The following is a 25,176-nucleotide window of genomic DNA, read 5'->3' as shown; positions in this document are numbered from 1 at the left end:
CTTGCGGTTCTCAACCTTGTCTTGCTTGCAATTTTTGGGTGATTTGATTTAGCAAAGAAGCGCTTAGCTTCTCCATCGTAATACTTCCTATCATGTCATTTTGACATGTTTTGTTTCGTTTTGTCTCTATGGATGAAATTGATAGGTTTCGAAGTGACACCTTTCAAGTCGAATTGGGAAAAAGTGAGAAATTAGGGAAATTTTAGCAATTGGATGTGAAAGTATGAAATTGAGATTTATAAATTGGAAAGTGAGAAATTGTAGAAAATTTCAACAATTCGGTAGGAAATCAAGTGTAATTGAGACAGAAGTGTGAAATTCGGATTTATAAGTTGAAAGAAAGTGTTAGATTAAAGAGCTAGTAGAACACTTGTTTAAGGGTAAATGTGAGAAATTGAAGAGCTAGCAAAATATTTGTAAGAAATTTCATCAATAATTAGATCAGATCGACCAAGAAGTCAAATTTGGGAATTGTTATACGTAGGCATAAGAAAAGTTTCGTTGATTTTCTTTTCAGGTTTCTTTTATAAATAAATTGAGATGAAGAAGAGAAGAAAGTAAAGAGGAAGAAGAGGAGAAGAATATATATATATATATATATATATATATATATATATATATATATATATATATATATATATATATAGAAAAATCAAATTTGGGCCCAATGGCATTTTGGTTAAGAGTGTTTCACTTCATTCAAAATACTTCGTTCGTTTCGTGTGTTTCATACTTTGTAGGAACAAACGGGTTTATTTGTGACTATGGTAAGATTTCTTCAATGTTCAAGAGCCTTGCAAATTTAATCAAATGTCTCAACGTGTTGCCTTGGATCACTTGCATCATTAAATTTGGTCATCAACTTTAGAGTGTGTATTGGCTTTGATTGTGCCATCCTAAGCATATTCTCGGTGTACTTGGGTTCATATGTAGGTGTTGGGGGAGAGTATCTTGTAATATAAGGATCACCAATGACCATGGCGAGGGTATTTGTATCCCTTTGCACTATGGTCTAATGGATGTGTTGATGTGAGACTTGGGATTTCTATCCGGCCTCACATGGTGCTTTAGAGGTGAGCTTTGTTGTACCTAATTTGTTGCATCTATATGAGAGCACCTTAATAATGTGGCATTGCCCAACCTCTTCTATCTATGTTTTGATACATGCTTGCTTGTGGGACAAGGGATCTTGTGCCTTGAACACCCATGAGCCTACTCTCATCACATTTGTCATGCCGGCTTGTGGGACAAGGGATCCCGTGTCTCGAACAACCATAAGTCTACTTTCATCACTTTAGAGGGATCACAAAAGTGATGAGAGTAGGCTTATGGGTGTTCGAGGCACGGGATCCACAAGACGGTATGTATCAAAACGTAGGTAGGATTTAGAGGTCACAAAAGTGATGAGAGTAGGCTTATGGGTGTTTGAGGCACGGGATTCTTTGTCCCACAAGCCGGCATGTATCAAAATGTAGGTAGGAGAGGTCGGGCAATGCCACGTTACTATACCTCAAGGTGCCCCCATATAGGTGCAAAAAATTCTGTACAACCAAGCTCACCTCTAGAGCGCCATGTGAGGCCGGATAGAAATCCCAAGCCTCACAGTGGAGGCATATTGTGATGCCTTGCTACTAGTGAGGTGTCTCAAAACATGGGTACCCGAAAAGGATGGGAAGTGGTGCATGGTGACCCAAGTAGCACCGCATGGTGCATGGTGTGGCATGATGACCAAAGACCAACAAAGTGGCATGGTGATGCCACCATGGTCGAGTGGCACCAACACCAATGGCACCACTGCAAAATAAGTGGTCAGACATCCATGGTAGCTACACCTACATGTTTTTGCATATCGTTATGATCCACCACCCATAGTGTATCCTCAAGCACGTGTAGTAGTGCCATGTGGCATGCATGCATTGGACGGTAGGCCGACAACAATATATACTTGCTGACCAACATTATTGATGCGTATATATACGTTTTTGGGAAAATTGTCAAAATCATATGCATCTCAAGACATGAAAGGAATCTGAAGCATCAGCATGATATATTTCCTCATTGAGAAGTCAATGCTTATTGCCACCAGGCATTATTCAAATACATGTAGCTCTATTCTTATAAGACAGATAGAATGCAAAAACCTGTATCAATACTTGTGGTAATTTACCAAACATCTATTTGATTCTAGGTACATAATCCACACATGGCTTCAAATTGTAATGGTCTTCACCTCTCGATTTTTGTGGGATTGTAATTCCTTGCATTAAAGGCTATTGTTGATTTCTTGTTATCTATGGGGTTTAGTTTCAATCTCAGTCATAAGCGCTGGTTAATCTACTTATCCTAGGGTTTATATACAGCCTGAAATCTGTTGTATATTACGCTCTATTGGGGTCAGTTTCAATTTCAGTGGCTAGTGCTGATCATCCTTCCTATAACATCCCAATTGACTAGCAGCTTGCACGTGTGTGTATCTAACCTTCTTTGTGGAAGGTTGTCAGCAGCAACAGCTCCAACTCCCTGCCTGTATGGTTTGCATGGATGCCTGTTTACATTTCAACTTGCCATAACCTTAGCAGGACCTTCATGCAGAGACTGTGCAGTGCTTTAGAGAGAGGACGACTCCTATATTTGGATACTTTGCAGCTTCCACATATGGGCAGCTCATACAATCGAACTCCATGAAGGGACTGTTCAATGATGGATGCATGAAAGGGATGGTTGTTTTCCTTTATACCCAAATCTGGTTGTCTGTACAGAAACAGTGACCTGAATAGTAGGAAATTAATTAATTTAGATGGGAACTTCTACATAGATTCCTCATTGCTTGGAATACTGAAACTGCCTCGCAGGGCTCACCATGCCATCTTTATCTCGATTTGGAGTTTAATCGGGAAGTGAATAGTGGACTGAACGGGGATGCTCTTGTTGACTTGTTGTTACTGAAGATCGCTGAAGCTTTGTATGACAATTATTCTCTTGAATACGATCCATCATGGACTGTAGAGCTTGACTCAACAACTGAAGGTTAGCATCAAAACTGATCTCATCCATGGGCAATTCTACTTCTGGTCTAGTGAAAGGTAGATTATTGGCCCAGTAAATTCTAACTTCAAGATTATAGATTCCATACTGGACTTATCAATGGGTATTTGAGATGCAACATGTATCTGAGCTTAAGCTGTGCATTTTTCAAGATTTCTTCAGTGTAGTATATATAACCTTATTTGTACATGCGTGCATTTTGTATGCCCTGAATCTTGCTCATCCTTTGACCAAAAGAACTAAGCACTTTGTGAAGATTTTCTCTATAAGTTCAGTGAAAGAGATTCAGTGAAAGGGACAACCTGCGATTCAACCTACTAGAGTGGAGTAACCTCAAGAAAAAACGTGGTGACAAAAAGGGAGAGGATGACCTGTTATGTTTAGGATATACAAAGGGAGGGGTTTGAGGGAAAGTTATGGTAGGAGAAGTGTTTGGGGATTCAAGGGAGCAACATGATGCTCAAAAGGGCTGTTGTAGAGCTAGGGTCGATATATTATTGAAGCAGATGCCTTGAAATGGTGTGTTTGACTTTACCAAAAAGAAGGGAGGCCATGCAGTTTCTTTCTGTCTATTTTTTATTTTTACTTTTAAAGGGAAATTTGAAGTGTAAGTACACTCTCAAACACACACACACCATATATATATATATATATATATATATATATATATATATATCATTTACAACATACCATGCCATATGCATCATGTTAAATCTGATTTGGTCAGGTCTTGTTCACACTTGAAAGAGATTGGGGACACATGATGTTGGAAGGCTATCTGATAGGATGCAGGAGGGCTCAGGACTAGCATAGAATGCATGCATTACTTTCTATCTCTATGGTACATATAGTGATAACTACGACATAGATAGCTAACTTGCTATAAACAACCATTGAGCCTGTTTTATCAATCAAGGAACCCTAACCAATTATCTACCTGCCAATCCTTAATCTCGGGTCCCCTTAATCCTAATAGGTCCATAATCTGTAGATTAGATTCCAAGTACATAACACACCTTGTCATTGACTTAGTTTGTGAATTGCCTTATTTTAGCTGTCTTACTTTTGCATTAGAATTACAAGCTACACTTGTATACTTAGAAAGCATCTTACTCAAAAGTTGATGTTATATGCTCACTATTTTGATTCTGACAGCACAGCAAAATTCTCAAGGCATATTATTATTCGAATGCCAAAGGTTGCTTTTAAGGACAACTCACACGTGGGAGCTTTTGTTGCGGAGGTGAGAACAACTTGTTTCTGCAACAAATCTCAGCATTTTGGTAGCCTTTGCTTTCTTATTTTTTCCTTTTCAATGAATAAATCACAAATGTATCATTTCAAATTTGGTGTTCCTAGTGTGGTGCGAACTAATGCTTCATACGACTCCCGAACTTCCACCTTTCATACTGTTGCTGAATCAAACATAAAACTGGGCTGTAAAGTCATATGCTGTGTTGCTAAGGGGGGCATTCACAAGCCTCTACGAATAGAATCCAAAGTCTACATGGATGTTGTTTCTGTGGGAAATGGTTCTCACATAGACCGCATTGAACTTCACTGGAGGCCCATTGTGTGTGGGAGATTGGTGTGGACTCAGTAGACAAGGGGTTAAATGTAGGCTAATCAAGATTTGAACTCACGACCCTACCCATGCAGCGGACAAGGGGTAAAGGTGGACCCAACAAAATTCTCTCACCCAACACTATGCCAACCAGCTTTTGAACTCTAATGGCATATGTGTCCTTATGTGGCTTGTGAAAAGCCTCCAGCCAGCACCAACATGCAAAGGAAAACTGACTGTTTTTCTGAATGGTGATGTTTCCAAACGCTTGTGAATCCTCCCTAATCATGTCTTTAGGTAGTTTTATATGAGAAACCTAAGGTTTGATGACTCAACTTAGGAATAACTTTTCATGCTCATACAACAAGACATGCAAATTTCAACTTAGTTTATGAGATTAGGGTTTTTGGATACATAAAGAATCAACACAAATGTGGAGAAAGGGCTGCTCTTCTTCTTCTTCTTCTTAACTCCACACACTTCTACTCCACTCTTCTGTTTCATTCAAACGGATAATCAACATCATGTTGTCCTATATTGGAACATCCCATAGTAAGAATCCACTTACATGTGTGTTTGCCGAAGACCGAAACTCACAAAAGAATGCCCAAGAAGCACGTCCCAAGCATTGCAATGATCGTCGTACACCAAGCAATGAGTGCTCACAAATATCCACAAGAACGTAGAAGATTCAATTAGCACTCGTTACCCAACCATAGGCTCCAAACCATATGCAATGGTAAGCCACCCTCGAGCTAGAGACCAACACCCTCATTGCATGTACGTTCCATACCAAGCACTCGGTCCTCACGATTGTCATTGATATGGCTAACCACAAGCTGGGTCCCTTGGGAGCTCCCTCTCCCAAGGTAGAGTTGCACACATGAACTCCCACACAAATGAGCCACAATATATAGCCTAATAATGAGTTCGCACTGTCATAAGAATTGTGTCCAGCCGGTCTCTAATCATAAGCCTTGTTTTGTCCAAGCACGAGACATAACAGTCTTCCCTTGCTAATGAGAGAGATTAGAAGATAAAATTTGGATATTGGCTTCTGCGTGAAGCAACATTATCCCAAGTGTTGCCTTCATCCGTATGATCGTCCCTATGATCCACAACAGCCATCAGCTCATGGGGAACGTAGATTGATAGATCTTGAAGTCTTGAAAGTTCATGGTTGGAAACCAACTCGTGTACCCATCGCCTCTTTCAATCTACTCACATGAAAGACGTGATGCACACGTACTCCATCCGGTAGACACAATTCGAAAGCAACCTCATTAATCCTTTTCAAGATTATATAAGGTACAAAATATCTTGGAGACAACTTATAGACTTTTCAAGTCCACATTACATGAGAGTCTTTTGGGATTCTCAAGTTTGGCATTCTTTGAGGACTCTAGCTGATCGCTTTTGGTTGGCAAAAAATTGGCTTTGTTTGGTGCACTCTTTATGCTCTCTTGCAAACTACATCATCTCTTACTGTGGATTCAAGAAGTCAATCGTAGCACACCAACTCGAGCTTCTAAGCCAATCATCCGTGGGATCTAGGCTGATAGCCATACATTAGCATAAAAGGGCTCAGCTTAGTAGAAGAATACTAAGCACGATTGTAAGCAAACTCTACTAACGGAAGATACTCTTCCCAATCAGACTGTCTCATAGAGACATGCATATAGCACATCCTCCATGGTTTGATTCACAATGCACATGCTTTGTTTGTTGATCAGACTTAAGATGGTCAGATGAGCTTGTGCTTAGCATTGTGTCCAATTTGTTGAACAACTCATGCCAGAAATGTCAGGTGAACTTAGGATCTTGATCATTGACAATATGAATTGCAATCCATAAAGGCTCAACGACTTCTTAATACAAATGAGCAAGTTGCATAGTTGAGATTTTCTTTCTTAGGAATAAATCTTGCCGTCTTAGTGAGTCGGTCTAGATAGTGAGTGCATCCACCAAGTGACGCTATTTGTGTTGGTTGCCACACATATATATGAATTGTTTTTAGAGATCTCTCACATCACTTAGCATCCTTGGGAAATGCATGTCTTACTTGGTTACCCAATTGACGTGCATGCAAATAGAGTCTCAATCACCTTGAACACGGAGAACCCTATAACCAGCCCATGTTCTTGTATGTTTTTCAGCCTCTGTACATTTGCATGACCAGCTCTTTTATATCATGTTTCAATGTTTGAAATTTTCCCTTGACAACCTCATTCACTTGTGGCATGCTGACATCAAATTTATAATATATCTTTGTTGCCTCTTTCTATGACTTAGGAACCATGCTTTGGAACCTCTCATCCCTCTTGACCATAGTAGCCAAGTGTTTCATGAAACGAGTTTCATAAATGTTTCATACTTTTCCTAGAAGTTTTGTAAACGTTTTATACAAGAAGAAAGGAGGGTGCTTACAAGGGCCAAAAATATTGGATATTGCTACTAGAGCTTCAAGAGCATGTACAACACTCTGCTTGTAACTTGGTTGAACAAAATGCTAATCAATACACTTAAATACACTAAGATTTAATGAACACATGCTCAATACAAGAAGTAATTTGTTGAATTGACAAGAGACACAATGAGCCAGAACGGCCGGCCCCTCTCTCAAATAGAGTTTATTGATCTTGGAAGAATCAAGTACATAGTGTCATGGGCATTTCTGACCAGATTTCCATACCAATGTATATGAATATAGTATTGCAAACAAGTGGTTGTCGATGTAGACATGCAACTCACACTATCCTCTCAAGTGCCCATGTTCTCTACTATTTGCTCTCTATTGTTTCACCAACACATGGTAGCAACAATTTGCAAGAGAGCACGTAGGGCAAGAGAACACTACACAGGGTATGTGATCTTGTAATCTGGTTTCTCTCTTGCTACTTGCTTCCATATTTAGACATAAAAGCTTACCAATTGTAAGTAGAGTTTATTGATCTTGGAAGAATCAAGTACATAGTGTCATGGGCATTTCTGACCAGATTTTCATACCAATGCATATGAATACAGTATTGCAAACAAGTGGTTGTCGATGTAGACATGCAACTCACACTATCCTCTCAAGTACCCATGTTCTCTACTATCTGCTCTCTATTGTTTCACCAACACATGGTAGCAACAATCTGCAAGAGAGCACGTAGGGCAAGAGAACACTACACAGGGTATGTGATCTTGTAATCTGGTTTCTCTCTTGCTACTTGCTTCCATATTTAGACATAAAAGCTTACCAATTGTAAGTAGAGTTTATTGATCTTGGAAGAATCAAGTACATAGTGTCATGGGCATTTCTGACCAGATTTCCATACCAATGCATATGAATACAGTATTGCAAACAAGTGGTTGTCGATGTAGACATGCAACTCACACTATCCTCTCAAGTGCCCATGTTCTCTACTATCTGCTCTCTATTGTTTCACCAACACATGGTAGCAACAATCTGCAAGAGAGCACGTAGGGCAAGAGAACACTACACAGGGTATGTGATCTTGTAATCTGGTTTCTCTCTTGCTACTTGCTTTCATATTTATACATAAAAGCTTACCAATTGTAAGTAGAGTTGATGACAACGGAAGTCTTCGCGATGGAAGTCCTTGGAGTGATGAGATCTTCGATTTGTCACATTTCTTTGTGACAAAAGTCTTCAAGAGGATGAAGGGAACCTCGGAAAAGCTTTCCCCATGGTTCAACTTGAGAAAGGAGGGTTGAAATTAGGGTTTTCAGCAAATAGACTAGAAATTACAGTAATAAGGAGAGCTATTTTGTTGAATTTCAGTGATTGGGAGTGTGTAGGAGAGTGATTAGCATTCGGAAACACTCTTGGAAGCTTGAGAAACACCTTAGCAAGCTTGGGTATGGAGTTGGGAAGGAGAAAGTGCAGAAATTACAGCTCAAATGTTCTCATGAAGGAGGCGTCTATCTCTAGAGAGAGGAGGAGTGAGGTGGTGAGTTTTCTAGTGTAGGTCGAAGGCAAGTGCTTTGTGGAGCAAGCTAGAGAGGACACATGGCTGGTTACTCCCTTTGTACAAAGGGGAGAAGGTCTGGGCGGTGGACATTGGCTTTTGTCCATCTCGGGACATCAGTGTGTGTGAACACCGGGTTGGTCATAATTTATAAGTGAGTTTTGGTCACCCAAAACTTAATGAAGTGTGTACACACTCACTTATAATATAGCCTTAACTCCTGAGGCTAAGTTTATGACCAATACATACCACCTGTCACATGCCACATAACCATGTCAGCAGACAGTTTCACACACATAGTTCGCGGGCAAGTGTTTCCTTATCCGGAACTACACATTGGTCAGGTAAGCATAAAAACAACATGCAATTTCAATTGCAAGCAAGCACATAAAGATGTTATTTAATGCAACATTGGTATGGATAATCTCCGTTCACTCATGAGACTACTAAAATAGACGTGCTCCAGGCAAGTACACGAAGTATCAGACCCAATGGAACACCAATCCACCAGGCATTTCTGGGCATGTACAGAGAGATACAAGTTCCAACGGAAAGCGAAGTCCATAGTATCACATGAGTGGCATCAATCCTCAGCATATACAACTGCCATGGATACCAATCCAATGTACATACATGATAAGACAGCATGGGTGGACCAATTGGGTGGTCAAATGGTGACATTCCCCTCGGCTTCTAAACAGCTGTCCGTAACTGAAAAGCATCCAAATATGTCTGAAGCACATGCGAGCAATCTTTGAAGAACTCTTCATCTACCCATTTAGCATCAATGGAAAGACGGTTCTTAAACTTTACAAGGTAACGCTTGACAACTTTACTTACAGCAAGCTTGCGTTCCTTGTGATACACAATTTGCTCTGGTTGCAAGATCTCCTCAAGCTCATTCACTTTTGGTGGATCCTCAATGATCGTTTCATTGGGCTTAGGTCCTACATACTTGCGAAGGTGACTCACATGAAAAGCATTGTGTATGTGCCAATGACTAGGCAATGCCAATCTGAAAGCTACTTCATTGATCTTCTCGATCACTCGAAAAGGCCCATAGTACCTAGTTGCAAGCTTAGGATATGTATCGTCTTTGCCAGGTCTCTTTGCAAGTCTTGCTTTCTCAAATTTTAGCAATACCTAATCATTCTCTTTAACATCCAATTATCTTCTATGCTTGTCGGCAGCCTTTTTATGCTTGTCTTATGACCTTGTAATGGTTGTTCGCACTTGAGCAAAAGCAATATCCAAGTCTCTTACATACTCATTAGTTGCGAATATCTCATCCTTTGTGCGAAGGATGGGTGGCAAAACCACCTTACCATAAACAATCTCAAACGGGGTCTTTCTTGTAGATGCATGCATTGTGTTGTTGTGTGCAAATTCCACAAGCGGTAAGTTCTTCTCCCAAGAAGATTTTTGATCCACCACATAACATCTCAAGAGATCCAACACGGCTGAATTTGAAGCCTCACTTTGCACATCCATTTGAGGGTCTCACAATGGACTTAGGCATTCCATGACGCTTGAACAAGGTATATTTTAATCATATGCTCAGCTTTGATGGTCTTTTTGATCGGCAAGAAGTGAGCTTGCTCGCTAAACTTATCCACAATTGTTCAAATTGCATCATTATCCTGTTGAGTTTGTGGCAAGTCCATAATGAAATTCATTGTAATACTTTTCCATGGTTACGCGAGAATTGGCAATGGCTGAAGCAAACCTGGTGTCTTTTGCTTATTAAATTTCACCTTTTGACAGGTGATACATGCACGTACATGTGTCTCTATGTCCTTTCGCATACTTGGCCAAAAGAAATACCGCTCAATCATGTGCGTAGTAAGTATTACGTCTCTATGACCAGCATATGGCACTCATCCAAAACCTTTTGCCTCATGTCGAACACCACATAGAGGTAATTATATTTCATGAGATAATCCTCTTTGATCACATATGAGGAATGTGCATGACCAGCCATCAAATCAATCGAAATAGTGGCAAAATTAGCATCCGTATGATACAAATTACGTATGGTAGACAAGTCTCCATGAGAGGTAATCAAGATGGTTGTTACATATGGTTTTCGTGACAATGCATCTGCCACTACATTCTTCATTCCTACGTGTGCAAGATCTGAAAATGAAACATAGAGAGGAAATTGGCCATCCTTATATGCTTCTTTGATATTTTAGTTTGGGTAAGAAAATACACCTCCAATTGCGATGTTACTCGCATCGGTGATCACCTGAAATGGTTCGTCCCACGAGGCAAGGGCTAAACAAGGCGCTTCTGACAAAGCCACCTTGAGGTTCTGGAATGCCTCCAACGCTCGTGGAGTCATTCGAATCTTTTGCCTCCTTGTTTTCACTCCCTTTAGCAGATCGGTGAGGTCTGCCGAGAGATCAGAAAACTTGTCAATGTGGGTGGAATATGCCTGGCATATACCCACAAATGATCTAATGTCATAAGCAGTCTGAGGTACTTCCCAGTTAACAATCTCGGCCACTTTAGCCGGATCAAGTCGAATGCCTTCGGCACTAATTATATATCCCAAGTAATGTACCTGGAACAGATAAAATTCTGACTTCTTTTCATTGACATAGAGCTCGTTGCTTTCCAACAACTTAAGGACTTTCTCCACATCAATGTCATGCTGCTCAACTGTAGCTGAAAATATGAGTATGTCGTCCAGAAATATGAACACACACACTCCAATCAACTCCCGGAAAATACGCATCATCATGCGATTAAATGTAGCTGGGGCGTTCGTCAATCCAAAAGGCATAACCACAAATTCATAGTGGGTCCGTTCTGTACGAAAGGCTGTCTTGGGGATGTCCCCCTCTACAATCCGTACCTGGTGGTACCCACTCTTTAAATCCAGTTTGGAGAACACCTTAGCTCCATTCAGCCTCTCGAGAATATAGTCAATTCGAGACATCGGGAATCTGCTCTTGATAGTCAGCTTGTTGAGTGCACGATAATCGACACACAACCGAGAAGACCCATCTTTCTTCTTGACAAACAAGATCGGTGCTGCAAATGGCGACACGCTGGGGCGGATGAAGCCAGCTTGCAACAATTCTTGGAGTTGGCGGTCCAACTCCGATTCCATTGCCTTAGAAAGGCGATATGGAAACTTGCTCGGGGGTTCTGAGCCTGGGAGGAGGTCAATCTTGTGATCCTCCGGTCTGGACGGGGGGAGCTGGGGAGGAAGACTGTCCCGAAGAAAAATCTTTTGGAACTTTTCATGGAGAACCGAGTACTTCTCGGAAGCACGGGCCACCGTCTGGGCTGTCTGGATGTAAATCATCGCACACTGTGCGCCTTTCCTGACTGCTCGCTTAGCCTGCAAGTGGCTTATGAGCGGAAAGTTTGGAATACCTGGCTCACACTTAATGGTCACCGGGGTGTTTGACACATTCCGATCGATCTAGAACGTGTGCTTGTCCCACTTGACATCAGGAAGAAACTTGTGAAACCACTCGATACCCAAAATTATGTCTGCTCCTACAAGAGGGGCAACCATAAAGTCACGCACAAACTCTATGCCCTGAATCACTAACTTAGCACCTAGAGCTTCATACTTGATGCTCGTTGTCATACCTGTGCTAAAACCCTCAACCTGTTTGTCCACCGGAGTCAGCTCGAAATGGGCACGCCTAGCGGCCTGTTCCGTGACCACATCCTCTGTGTTGCCGCTGTCAAACAAGACAACGACTCTCTGGCCACCTATGTAGCCAAAGGACTTGAGCAATTCGTTGCGCTCATACTCCTGGTCATGGGCGCCCTTCTGCTTATCTTCGAGCTCCCGGCTAATAATTGCTCCAATTGAAGCACCGGGGGTTGAAGAACTAGGGATAGCCGCTGGGGTCTATGTGGGAGCTGTGCTCACCACGGAAGCTGTGGAGGCGGCGGCGGCCTTTGGAGGCTTCTTCAGACAATCCCGAGAAGTATGTCCTTTTGTGTGACAAAAGAAACATCTACCCTCCTTCCTGTACTGAGAAAGCTCCTCAGCACTCAACTTGCCATCTGTCTTGCCCCTCCGCTTTTTGGTTTGGAGTAAGCTTAGACGCATTGTTCGAGTTCTTGGAGCCAGAGGCTTCCGGGCTCTGTCCTGGGGAAGACCCTGTCTGGTTCTGGCTTTTGCCCCCCGAGGCGTTAGCCTTGGGAGAAGCTGGCTGGGAAGTCTTGGGCTTGCCACCATTGTGTTTCATGGTGGCTGGCCTAAACATACGCACCTCCCATTGGATTTGCGTGTCCAGGCCATACAAAAATTGCCCTTTGTTGTCCGTATCAGATAAGTCTAATTGCAAACACAAGGTCGAAATTTTATTGGCAAACTGAAGGACTGGTTGCGCGTTTTGACGCGCTCCCCTGAACTCGTCTTCGAGTCGCTCAAGGTAGTGGGGCGGTAGAAACCGCTGCTTAAGGTCGCGGACAAACTCGTCCCACACATAAGCTGCCATACCTGCTCTGGTGTGGGCATGAGCCCACTGAGTCCACCAAGGAATGGCCTCACCTTCCAAGTACCAACTAGCTAAGATCACTTTGTCAATATCTGTTTTCCTAACTGCGGCAAAGTAAGCTTCAAATTGATGTAACCATGAATAAAGAATAGTGGGATCGAGTTTACCATTATACTTACTGAAATTCATTTTCTCGGGAAAATGATTCGAGGGCGCCGCCGGTGTCAATCTGGCGTCCAAAGCTCTGAGGTAACGCTCGTGTTCCACTCGTCGCATGGCGTCGTCTTCTCGTTGTCGAATCTCCAATGCACGCATCTGCATCTCAAGCAAGGAGCTTGGCTGCGGCTGTGACCCCTCGAGAGGGTCCCTGTGACGAGGATCTGGTATCTGGGGTACGGAAGGAGAGGGAGGAGGAGATGGAAAACACGACGCTGGAGAGCGAGAACGCTCCTCCAGAGCCAAAATCCGCGCCTTCTGCTCATCCAACTTGGCTGTCTTCGCATCATCTGCTGGAACATGTCTGTTACACTCAAGCCGGGTGCCCTAGTTGGGCTGCCTGGTGCACTCTGGTCCCATGGTTCTGGTTCTCTCTCGTCGCCGAAGCTCGCCATAGCGGGAAAATGCAATTCCTTTCCGGAACGCAATTTGACCATCCACTATCTGTGTGGGAGACTTCCGGAGGCTTCCGGAGGCTAAAAACCAACCGTCCTTCGAGGGACAGGAGTCACTCCGAAAGGGGTAGTCCACCGGCGTCTAAAAACCAACCACACGAGCGAAAAAATTTTCTGGTTTTCTTTGTTGAATCTTTGTCCTTGAAGTAGGCTCTGATACCACTGTAATATGCGGACGCTTCGGAGAAGGATCGGTACTTCAAAACTCAGAAATCAGCACTCTTTTCGCGACGGAATTAATGCACAAACTGAAAGGAGATGTGCAGAAAATAGAGAGAGAAAGGGGAGATGGAGAGGACACAGTATTGGGTCCCAATTACCCTCTGTAGGGCCCCCACCACGGATGGTGTATTTGCTTTATTAGAATGATGTAAATCTGAAAACAAATACAGAAACTTGACCTTTTCTTGGCTGGAAAACCTGCCCTTGACCTTCAGTCCTTCACCCCTTTGCGTTAGCAACCTCTTGGCTGTCCTGGCCCTTGTTTGCTTGATGCACTTGGTGAATTATGAGATGACTTCAATGATTATTGGCTGGAGTATTTATACTCCCTTTTGCATCCAGTCGGCCAGCTTCATGAAGCCCCACGACTAGGTATTTTCCAATAAACTGACTTCACACTATATACCATGCTGGCCATTTTGCGCAGGCCTGCTGGGACAGCACCAGGCTGCTGGGCATCTGCGCATGGGTGTGGGACTGCCCCTACACCTGGCCGACTTGCTGGATAGGGCTTTTATCCCTGTCGGGCTACTTGTCCAGAAGCTCTAGAGCTGGCCGACAGCCCTTCCAGCCCATGCCATGGCTGGTGGGCACAGCTTGGGCCCTCCTGGCCCCTTGGGGGTGGTTCTACACCTCCCCCATGCCCACACTAAGAGTGCAAGTGCAAATCTTCGCACTGGGGTAGCCCTATGGGTTGGCCCCATCTCTACATGCAAACCTACATGCCTACAGAGGTCTGGCATCCAGTTGCAAACCAGATACACAGAACATCTGACATCATTCCAGAGGGAGACTCATAGCGCGGACTGGCACTGCTTCATGTGCAGGACAGTGCACACCTGCCCTTGGACTCATGTGCAAGACAATGCACACCTGACCTCGGACGACTGAGATGGATCCCTGGCTGACTCGTCCCGGACTGGGCTCACATGGGACCAGTTCACCATCCCAGGTCCTGCACCTTCTGTACAGAAATGTCTACGTGGCATCCAAGTGCAGGATGCACGTGACATCTGTTTTCATAGTGAAATCAATCCCAAGAAGGTAATATTTCCATATAGTAAGTGCATGAATTACAGCCAAGAGCTCTTTCTCATAAATTCCAATAGATAGATTTGCATCATGCAATCTACAGCTCTCATAAGCCACGACATGTCCCTCTCGATTTAGGACAGCTCCTATGTAATTTCCAGATGCATCACATTCCACACTAAAAGGCTTTTGCAAATCCGAAATGATCAACTTTGAACCATGAGTAGTTGCATCTTTCAATTTGAGGAATGCATCCCTCTCTACATTAGTCCATTTGAATGTGGCTTTCTTCTTTGTCAAATCATGCAAAGGAGAAGTAATCTATGCAAAGTGTCGAATGAACTTGCGGTAGTAAGAGCATTATCCAAGAAAACTACGGATGTCATGCATCGAACTCAATTCGGGCCAATTCCGAATTGCATCAATCTTTGCAGGATTCATCTGCACTCCATCTTTGGACACAATATGCCCAAGATAATGTATCTTTGACAAGAAGAACTCACTCTTCTTTGTATTTATGAAGAGTTTATGCTTACGGAGTTTTTAAAAAACAATGGCCAAATGAGCTCTATGCTCTTCTTCGGTCTTCGAGAAGACTCGGATGTCATCAAAGAAGACACCTGTAAATTTCTTGTACCCATGGAATATGTGATCCATCATTCTATTGAATGTAGTCGGGGCATTCGTAAGACCAAAAGGCATAACAAGATACTCATAAACCCCAAATGCTGTCTTGAAAGTAGTTTTGTGGACATCCTTAGATACTACACATACTTGATGATACCTACTCTTGAGATCAATTCGGCTAAAGCATGCCGATTCATCCAACTTGTCAAGGATGTCATCTATGCGTGGAATCGGAAACCGATTCTTGATGTGGTAAGCTTATTCAAAGCTCTATAATCCACACATACGAAAGGATCCATCCTTCTTTTGAACCAAGAGGACGGCTGAACAATATGAGAAATTGCTTAGCTGAACCAAACCCTTCTTAAGAAGCTCATTCACCTGCTTCATGATCTTTTCTTTTTGAGATGCACTTACATGATAGGCTGGTCTATTAGGTGGTGAGCTACTCGGCACAAGATCAATGCGATGATCTTTTGGTTGTACAGGTGGCAACTCATTTGGTAACTCATCAGCAAAGCAATCATTATACTCTTGCAAGAGTTTCAACCTATCATTACTAAGAGCGGTTACATGTACATTATTTTCCTTAACATGATCCCGTACAAAAATCAAGTACGTAAAAACACTCTTTTTCATTACTTTCTTAATTTGTACATGAGATACAAGGGGAATAGTATCACTCTCTTCACCAGCATCAATTACATGCTCTCGTCCTTTATGCATGAAGGTGATCCTCTTGGTCTTGTAAGCCTTGCACGGATCAATACGCGTATGCCAAGGCTTTCCAAGCAATACATCACAGCCATTCGAAGGCACCATAAGAAAATCCTCATGATCCACATAGCCTTGAATGTGTATGCGCAACTTGCCAATAATAGGCATGACCTGCACTTCTCTACCAACAAAGGCAGCTCTTGCTTCAATTTGAGGATCCATGTTCTCTCCTCAATACCCAAAGCAGTTGCCATCTGCGTAGATATGAAGTTCTCAGTTGCACAATTATCAAACATGAACAAAGCGGGTTGATCCTTAAGTTGTTCCCAAGCTTTACATACAACTGTGTCTTTGCTATCATATGAAGTGTTGCCCTGCACATCCGGAACCATATGCATATTAGGCTTTGATGCATTTGCATTATCATGCTTTTTCTTGTTTGGGCATGTCATTGCAATATGCTCGGTACTACCATAAGTAAAGCATTTTTCCTCGCTCATATATTGCTTTTTTTGCTCGGAGTGAGACCATAGTCTCTCACTTTGAAGGGACGCTTCTTGGTAGTGTTATTTTTAGCCTTTGGACCATTTTTATCTTGGTTTTGGTCCTTTTTAAGTCGTCGTCCATTATTTTGCAAGTTTTGGACAACCCTCTCTTTGTCTTGAAATGAGGGTTTAGCCTTGTTGGATCGACTCAATTTGAGTTCCAATTGCTTGGCAGCAGTGGTGGCTGCGATTAGTTGGTGCAAGGTGTGACTAGGATACATTTGTAGTCCCGCTTTGTACACGGGTCGCAATCCCGATTGAAACTTTCTCTTTCTTTCCGCCTTGGTGACATGCATAAATGGAGACACCTCCAAAAGCACTTTTCAAAACTTTTGTATATATGCATTCACTGTTCCCTCCTTATTTTGCTTCACCCAATTCCACTTTATTGTTATCTCATTCAATGCATTGGGAGGCAAGAATTGAGCATAGAACCTCTCCTTGAACTCTTACCATGATCTAACAGGATTCGGTGAGAGCTTCTCGGTGAGCCACCAATGTGCAATAATACCTTTCATGAACATGCTTACATGTCGGATCATGGATTTCTGAGTGAAATCCTTATCACTGAAAGTAATATGAAACTAGGCAATAAAAGCAAGTGCCTTTGATGCATTATATTTTTCATGATATGCGTCAAACTTCACAGATTTGTCTCCGGCTTTGAAGTCATGAGACTTTGATGCACGTGCCTACATCTCAACATGTTTTCTCCCATGTTTGTGCATTGGGACAGTCCCTATGACTAGCATCATTTTAGGAGCAAAAGGTGATGCATAAGGCATAGATACATGTGCCCTGTAAGCATGAGGCACGGCTGGCTCCTCAACATGCATTGGTACATTTTCAGCTATAGCTTCTCCCTCATGAGGACACTCGAAGGCATGAGTGATACGCAGAATACGTGCACCAATGGAAAATTGTAGCCCATGTTGCATGTGTTGTGCATGCACATTTTGAACCGGCACTGGCATTTGACATACATTTTGACCATTGTCATAAACATTGTGTCTTTCACGGCTACATAAGGTATTCTTGCATGGTGTGAAGTCACTGATTGTTCCTCTCCCATAGCATGGGGATTCATCCTCTTAGACATTAGTGCTTGTTTGGGCACCTGTGGGGATTCCAAGATAAGTGGGATGGTTGCTATTTTTGCATAGGCATTCTCGGTACGAGCCAAGTATGCATGTGCTGCATCCTTCGGTTGCATGTGCAACTCTTGAGCAATCATTGCCATTGCATGATCCATATAAGATTTAGTTTTCTTGGCTTTCAAACGGTTATATACTAATGGATCCTCGTGGCCATAGAGATGCAATTCTTCTTGCTGTGCATGGAGGAGAGCTTGTATACGGGTAAGTTCAACCCTCAAGACTATGGACTCTTCTTCTTGCATCTTCTCTTTGCCACCCACGAGACGGTTGTCCCACAAATTCACGTTTCCTATTATGCACCACATGAGTTTGTTCATCGCGTAAAGCATTGGAGGCATGCAATTCATTGTCCTTGTCTCTTGTGTTAGCATCTCCAACATTCACTGTATGGTTGTGCATAATGTTCCAAGTGTAAAGATAGCTAGTGTTCACGGTGATCGTCTCTCACGATAGAAGTGAAAGAGAACCGTATACTCTGATATCGATGTAACTTGGTTACACACAATGGTAATTAATACACTTATATACACTAAGATTTGATGGACACATGCTCAATACAAGAAGTAATTTGCTGAATTGACAAGAGACACACAATGAGCTGGAACGGTCGATCCCTCCCTCAAATAAAGTATATTGATCTTGAGAGAATCAAATACATAGTGTCATGGGCATTTTTGATCAGATTTCCATACCAATGCATATGAATACAATATTGCAAACAAGTGGTTGTTGATGTAGACTTGCAACTCACACTACCCTCTTAAGTGTCCATGTTCATTGCCATCTGTTCTTTATTGTTCCACCAACACATGGAAGCAACAATCTGCAAGAGAGCACGTAGGACAAGAGAACACTACACAGGGTATGTGATCTTGTAATCCGGTTTCTCCCTCTTGCTACTTGCTTCCATATTTAAGCATAAAAGCTTACCAATTGCAAGTAGAGTCGATGTGACAGCGGAAGTCTTCGCGATGGAAGTCCTTGGATTATATGGTTTATAAGGTTTATAAAGTGTATGTGTACACACTTACTAAAGTTGGAGGGCCAACAATTAATAATTTATAAGTAAATACACGCCAGGTTGGACTTATTTTAATGTACTGAGAGAAGTTATGGGTGAAAATGCATCAATGTGTTGAGAGGCCAGCCATGCCTCATGCTTACAGGGCATGTTTCTATGTCTAATGCATCACCTTTTGTTCCTACAATGATGCCAATCATAAGGGCTGTCCCAATGGACATACGTGCAAGAAAACATGTTGAGATGCATGCTAATACATCAAAGTCTCGTGACTTTAAAGCCGGAGACAAATATGTGATGCATCAAAGGCACTTGATTTTATTACCCAGTTTGATATTGCTTTTAGTGATGAGGATTTCGCTCAGAAGTCCATGATCCGGTATGTAAGCATGTTCATGAAAGGTACTGTTGCTCATTGGTGGTTTACTGACAAGCTCTCACCGAATCTTGTTAGATCATGTGAATAGTTCAAGGAGAGGTTCTATGTCCAGTTCTTGCCTTCCAATGCATTAAATGAGATAACAATGAAGTGGGATTGGGTGAAGCAGAATGAGGGAGAAACGGTGAATGCATATATGCAAAAGTTTTGGAAAGTGCGTTTGGAGATGTCTCCATTTATGCATGTTCCAAAGACGGAAAGGAAGAGAAGGTTTCAATTGAGATTACAACCCGTGTACAAAGCAAGACTACAAATGTATCGTGGTCACACCTACTATTGTAGGTTCATTCGGCACTTTGCATGGATTGCTTCTCCTTTGTAGGATTTGACAAAGAAGGAGACAATATTTAAATAGATTGATGTGGTGAGAGATGCATTCCTCAAATTGAAAGATGCAACTGGTCTAGTGTTGATCATTTCAGATTTGTAAAAGCCATTCAATGTGGAATGTGATGCATTTGGAAATTGCATAGGAGTTGTTCTAAATCAAGAGAGACATGCCGTTGTTTATGAGAGCCGTAGATTGCATGATGCAGAGCTCTCTCTTGGCATTTATGAGAAAAGACTCTTGGTTATAATTTATGCATTAACCATATGGAAACATTACCTTCTTGGGGTTGATTTCACTATGAAGATAGATTACCAGAGTTAGAGATTTTTCTTACTTAAACTAAATTGTCATAGAAGCATATGAAGATGGCCAATTTTCCATCTATGTTTCATTTTCAGATCTTGCACACCTCAAGAAAGAAGAATGTAGTGGTAGATATATTGTCACGAAAACGGTATGTAGCAGCTATCTCGACTGTCTCTCATGGAGACTTGTCTGCCATGTGTGATTTGTATCATACGGATGTTGATTTTGTCACTCTTTGGGTTGATTTGATGGTTGGTCATACACATGCCTCATATTTGATCAAAGAGAGTTATCTTATGAAAGATAATTGTCAATGTGTGGTTTTCGACATGAGGCAAAAGATTTTGGATGAGTGTCATACTCTTCCATATGTTGGTCATAGAGACATAATGCCTACTACGCACATGATTGAGCGGTATTTCTTTTGGCCAAGTATGTTGAAGGGCATAGAGGTACATGTATCACTTGTTAGAAGGTGAAATTTGATAGGCAAAAGACACTAGGATTGCTTTAGCCATTGCCTATTCCCACACATCCATGGGAAAGTATTACAATGCATTTTATTATGGACTTGCCACGATCCCAACATGGTAATTATGCTATTTGGACAATTGTATACAGGTTTAGCAAGCAAGCTCACTTCTTGCCAGTCAAGAAGACCATCAAAGTTGAGCATGTGGTTAAAATATATCTGGCACAAGTGTTCAAGAATCATGGAATGTTGAAATCCATTGTAGGGGATAGAGATCCGAGGACTATAAGTCTCTTTTGGTGGGCCTTATTTGAGAATATGGGTACCAAATTGGACTTCTCATCAGCTTATCACTCTCAAACAGATGGACAGAGTGAGGTTGCAAATTTAGCCGTGTTCAATCTCTTGAGATTGTATGGGCGGATCAAAAGTCTTCTTGGGAGAAGACTTACTGCTTGTGGAATTTGCATACAACAACACGGTGCATTTATCTACGGGAAAGATCTCGTTTGAGATTGTTTACGATAAGGGTGGTTTTTCCACCCATCCTTCGCACAAAGGATGAGATAATTTTCTAATTGAGCATGTAAGAGACTTGGATATTGCCTGTGCTCAAGTGTGGACAGTCATTGCAAGGTCACACAACAAACATAAAAAGGTTGTTGATAAGCATAGAAAGCAATTTGATGACAAAGAGAAAGATTGGGTATTGTTGAAATTGGAGAAATCAAGGCTTGCAAAACCAAGTACTATGGGCCTTTCGAGTGATCGAGAAGATCAATAAAGTGGCTTTCAGGTTGGCATTGCCTAGTCATTGGCATATACACAATGCTTCTTATGTGAGTCTCCTTCGCAAGTATGTAGGGTCGAAGCCTGTTGAACCTCTTATTGAGGATTCACTAGAAGTTAATAAACTTGAGGAGATTTTGGAGTTAGAACAGATTGTGTATCACAAGGAAGTAAGCTTGTTGTAGGCAAAGTTGTCAGGTGTTATCTTGTGAAGTTCAAGAAAACACCTTGTAAAGTTCAAGAACTATCTTTTCATTGATGTTAAATGAGTACACGAAGAGGTCTTTAAAGATTGCCCATACTTGCTTTAGATGTACTTCGATGCTTTTCAATTGCGGATAACTGTTTAGAAGCTTGAGAGAGGTCACCATTTCGCCACCCAAGTTTTCAACTGATCCACCCGTATTTTCTCATTATGTATATACATTGAACTGGCATCCATGGCAATTGCATATGCCGGGTTTGATGCCACTCATGTGATATTATGGACTTGGCTTTCTGTTGGAACTTGTGCTTGTGAGTACTTGCCCGGAAATGTGTGGAGGATTGGTGTTTAATTGGTTCTGGTACCTCATGTACTTGCCTGGAACATGCCTATTTTGATATAGTCTCATGAATAGGGTTGTCCATACCAATATTGCATTGCTTAGCATCTTTATGTGCTTGCTTGCAAATTGAATTTGCATGCCGTTTTCATGCCTGCTTGACTAATGTGTAGTGTGTGTGTGTGTGTGTGTGTATGTATGTATACATACATACATACATACATACATACATGCATGCATGCATGCATGTATGTATGTATATATATACACGTACACATACATACATACTTACATGTATGTATGTATGTATGTGTATGTGTATGTGTATGTATGTGTACGTGTATATATATATATGTGTGTGTGTGTGTGACACACACACACACACACACACACACACACACACACACACTCTTTTTTATAGTGAAACCAGTGTCTCATTAAGAAAAACAAATTATACATTCATAGCTGTCCCAAATTGGAAGCTACTACTCCGTTCAAAAACAGTGGGAAAACACTTTTACTTATTGGAAGGAAAGGCCTCTGATTTCATGAGAATCTTGGAGGGATTGGAAAAAGACTCTCCAGAAATAAACAAATAGCCAGATGCATGAGTATGTAGATAATCTCAATGTGGATGAATAAAGAAGTCTAATATGCCCCTGCAGTTCTCAGCGTGTCCTCTGTATGTTTGTGGGGTTACAAATAGTGCTGGTTTTTGGAACTGAGTTTTCTTCTTCCACTTCAGTTATGCAACAGGCTAGACAGGCTTCGGAACAGTGATGAAGGAGTCAATGAGCTCTATGTTTTGAAAGGCCACTCTCGTGGAGATTGCCATTCCCAGCTTTTTGTAGATCAGGCTGTCTACTCTCGAAACCGAAGCTTCCGCCTCCCATTCTCATCGAAGGCTGGGAAGACATCACGACTCCTGCCCTCTGGGCGGTTCAATTGTAAAGAATTGGTAAGTTTGCTCATTTTAGAGGCAGATGGCCAAGTTTGGTGTTAATCCAAAAGGATAATGCTGAGTCAGAGAGGACATGAGGATCACCTTGATGAGATAAAAAGATGCATTGGGTGAAATGAAGAGCCAAATGCATAGAGGAAGCTATTTGGGGGGTGTTTTGCTAGGGTTGTGCTTGAAAAACATCGTGCGTTTCAATGCTTCTTGAATTCTATCAGCATGCCAACAATCCTTTTTTTGGGGACAGAGCGAGCGTGAGGTTTTTGAAGATTCTCTGATTTGTAGAGTGGGACCAGAATGCGAAAGATTTCTAACTTTCGGCTCCGAGGTATCAACAACCTACATTCTGAACAAGTCGATATACTTGATTCTCTTCTCCATGGCTGCCTGTATCAACGTTTACATGTTTTGTCTTGTTCACATCTTGGACTTGCAAAGTCGGTCGGGCGTGGAGGATCTTTGGCAGCAGGCTATGCTACTGGTTCACTTGCTCCGAACAGGATGCCTAAGGCTGCAGAGTTCTGCATCTCTGGGAGGTCACCTTTTCCAGCAATCAACATGTTCATAGAGTCAATCGCGTGTATTGAAGGCATTCCAGGTCATGTTCAAAGGATAACCAATGTACATGTGTACTTTCTTCCAGGCTCTATTTTTTTTGAAATAATGCTGAAGAGGAGTTAGAAGTTGTTATTTTGCTGCCCAGGCAAGATACGGAGCTGGTACTGGTTCTCAGAGTATGGTGTTCTCGTATACAATATCATTGGGAATCGTTACTGTGAGAACATTGGAAGGCAGCATAAAAGCAACCATGGTAGCATTTATCAGAAGCTGGCATTTTGATTTTTTCTGGTTCATCATATTTTTGGTACTGAGAATTCAGCCCCGTTGAATTTTGTAGTGATGTATATTGTGGACTTTCGAACAGCAGGCTACTATCAAAAGTGTCATGATCCTGACTGTCGAGGTAATGTGGTCAATTGGCACTCTAAAAGTGAAAGGCCTATATGCTTAGCCAAGGATTTTGATTTTGTTATGTATGTAGGTTACAAGTCACCATTACGGCCCATCCCCCGCCATACAATCCCTCTGAATTTTCCACTCTCCATGTCGGTTGAGTCTTGCTATGTCAGCGCAGAGGCATCATGGGAATCCTTGGGACATGAAGAATGCTCGGCTGGGATATTTTCTCACCTGTCCATAACAAATGAAGACTCACAGAACTTTGACTGTGTCCTCCTTGATAAAGACCTTGCTTTGAGAGAGAGTGGCAAAGTGGAAGATAATGAAAATGCATGGTGGGAGGAAGCATTCAACTCAATGGAGACTGCAGACAAGAAGCTGAGTACACACAGCATCAATGAGCAGGTAAGTCGAAAGGTCCAGGAAACATTATTGGGAATTTTGAGCACCAAGCTTTAATTCGTGCTGTGCAGCAAAGAGTAAGTGTAAGAGTTGGAGCTCATGCCTGAAATCCAAGATATGAAAGAGCTCTCAATCACTATCCTGCACATAGGCATAGGCAAGACCATTACACATGTGCAGGCACCACCTGTTGGGATCAGCTTAGATAGTCAGTTAAGCTACTTATGTCACACTCAAAGTAAGATGTTGGGATGACCTTTTATCTTGCATTCTCACTCGATTAACCAATGTCTGCGTTTTGCTTTTTGATTTTTGCAGTGTGGACCTGCTGAGAGTTTTCCAATGGATGATGATTGGTGGGAACTAGTGGAGCAAGAGTTGGAGAGCCAAGGCTTTTGAGCAATGTTGCTAAAGTTTACTGTTCACACTTGTAAGATTAGAAGTATCATTTTCTTATGAAAGCTCAGACTTGGCTTGCTGCTGTGTCAATTGCTTTTGGCTCTCATTTTGATCAAAGCTGGTGGATTAGTAAAGCGATCTTCAGATCGCATTTGCCTTCGAGATGAGGCGCATGTTGAGCGGGAAAAAAATGTCTGCTATTGCATTCGTGTGGTAAATATTTGCAGAAAAAACAAACAAGATTGCAAATTCCCTTTGCAAAAGGTGTTCTGTGACAATGTGCACTTCGTGTCATAAATTAAACCTGCAAAATAAACACGTAAAAACATACACGCAATGTAAGCCCATGCCATGGCCACACGGCCTCTCCACATGCAGTGGTGAACTAAAGCTCATCATTGCATGGAATCTCAGTCTCTCTTTCACCAATTTTCTAGCCCACGAAGGTGGCCACTCCTGGTAGCGATTCTGGCAATGCTCCAGCCTAGAACAGCCCAGCCCCACTATGGAGGGGTACTTGGCACACTT

The 25,176-nt window shown here is 42.0% G+C and overlaps 1 protein-coding gene across 7 annotated transcripts in view; it reads left to right on the top strand.

Annotated features, from left to right (window-relative positions):
- LOC147631269 (DNA primase) overlaps positions 1–24,931 on the top strand; it is a 28,825-nt gene extending 3,894 nt beyond the window's left edge. For 5 of the 7 annotated variants that reach the window (XM_086809616.1, XM_086809618.1, XM_086809617.1 and 2 more), the window contains exons 6-14: positions 2,853–3,027; positions 4,206–4,288; positions 22,675–22,887; positions 23,135–23,215; positions 23,326–23,485; positions 23,591–23,698; positions 23,786–23,851; positions 23,930–24,252; positions 24,568–24,808. In XM_086809616.1, coding sequence (XP_086665742.1) covers positions 2,853–3,027; positions 4,206–4,288; positions 22,675–22,887; positions 23,135–23,215; positions 23,326–23,485; positions 23,591–23,698; positions 23,786–23,851; positions 23,930–24,252; positions 24,568–24,648 — 1,290 coding nt within the window. In that variant the 3' untranslated portion in view covers positions 24,649–24,808. Of the gene's footprint in view, positions 1–2,852; positions 3,028–4,205; positions 4,289–22,674; positions 22,888–23,134; positions 23,216–23,325; positions 23,486–23,590; positions 23,699–23,785; positions 23,852–23,929; positions 24,253–24,567 lie in introns of all 7 variants that reach the window. The other 2 variants (XM_086809620.1, XM_086809619.1) reach the window with 2 other exon arrangements.
- Positions 24,932–25,176: the final 245 nt, after the last annotated feature.

The sequence above is a fragment of the Cibotium barometz genome, chromosome 15, assembly GCF_041138505.1.
Source record: "Cibotium barometz isolate CiBa-2024 chromosome 15, ASM4113850v1, whole genome shotgun sequence".
In the NCBI taxonomy this organism is placed as follows: Eukaryota; Viridiplantae; Streptophyta; class Polypodiopsida; order Cyatheales; family Cibotiaceae; genus Cibotium; species Cibotium barometz.
The sequence above is the reverse complement of the archived record's forward strand: the minus strand, read 5'-3'. Positions and strand labels throughout refer to the sequence as shown.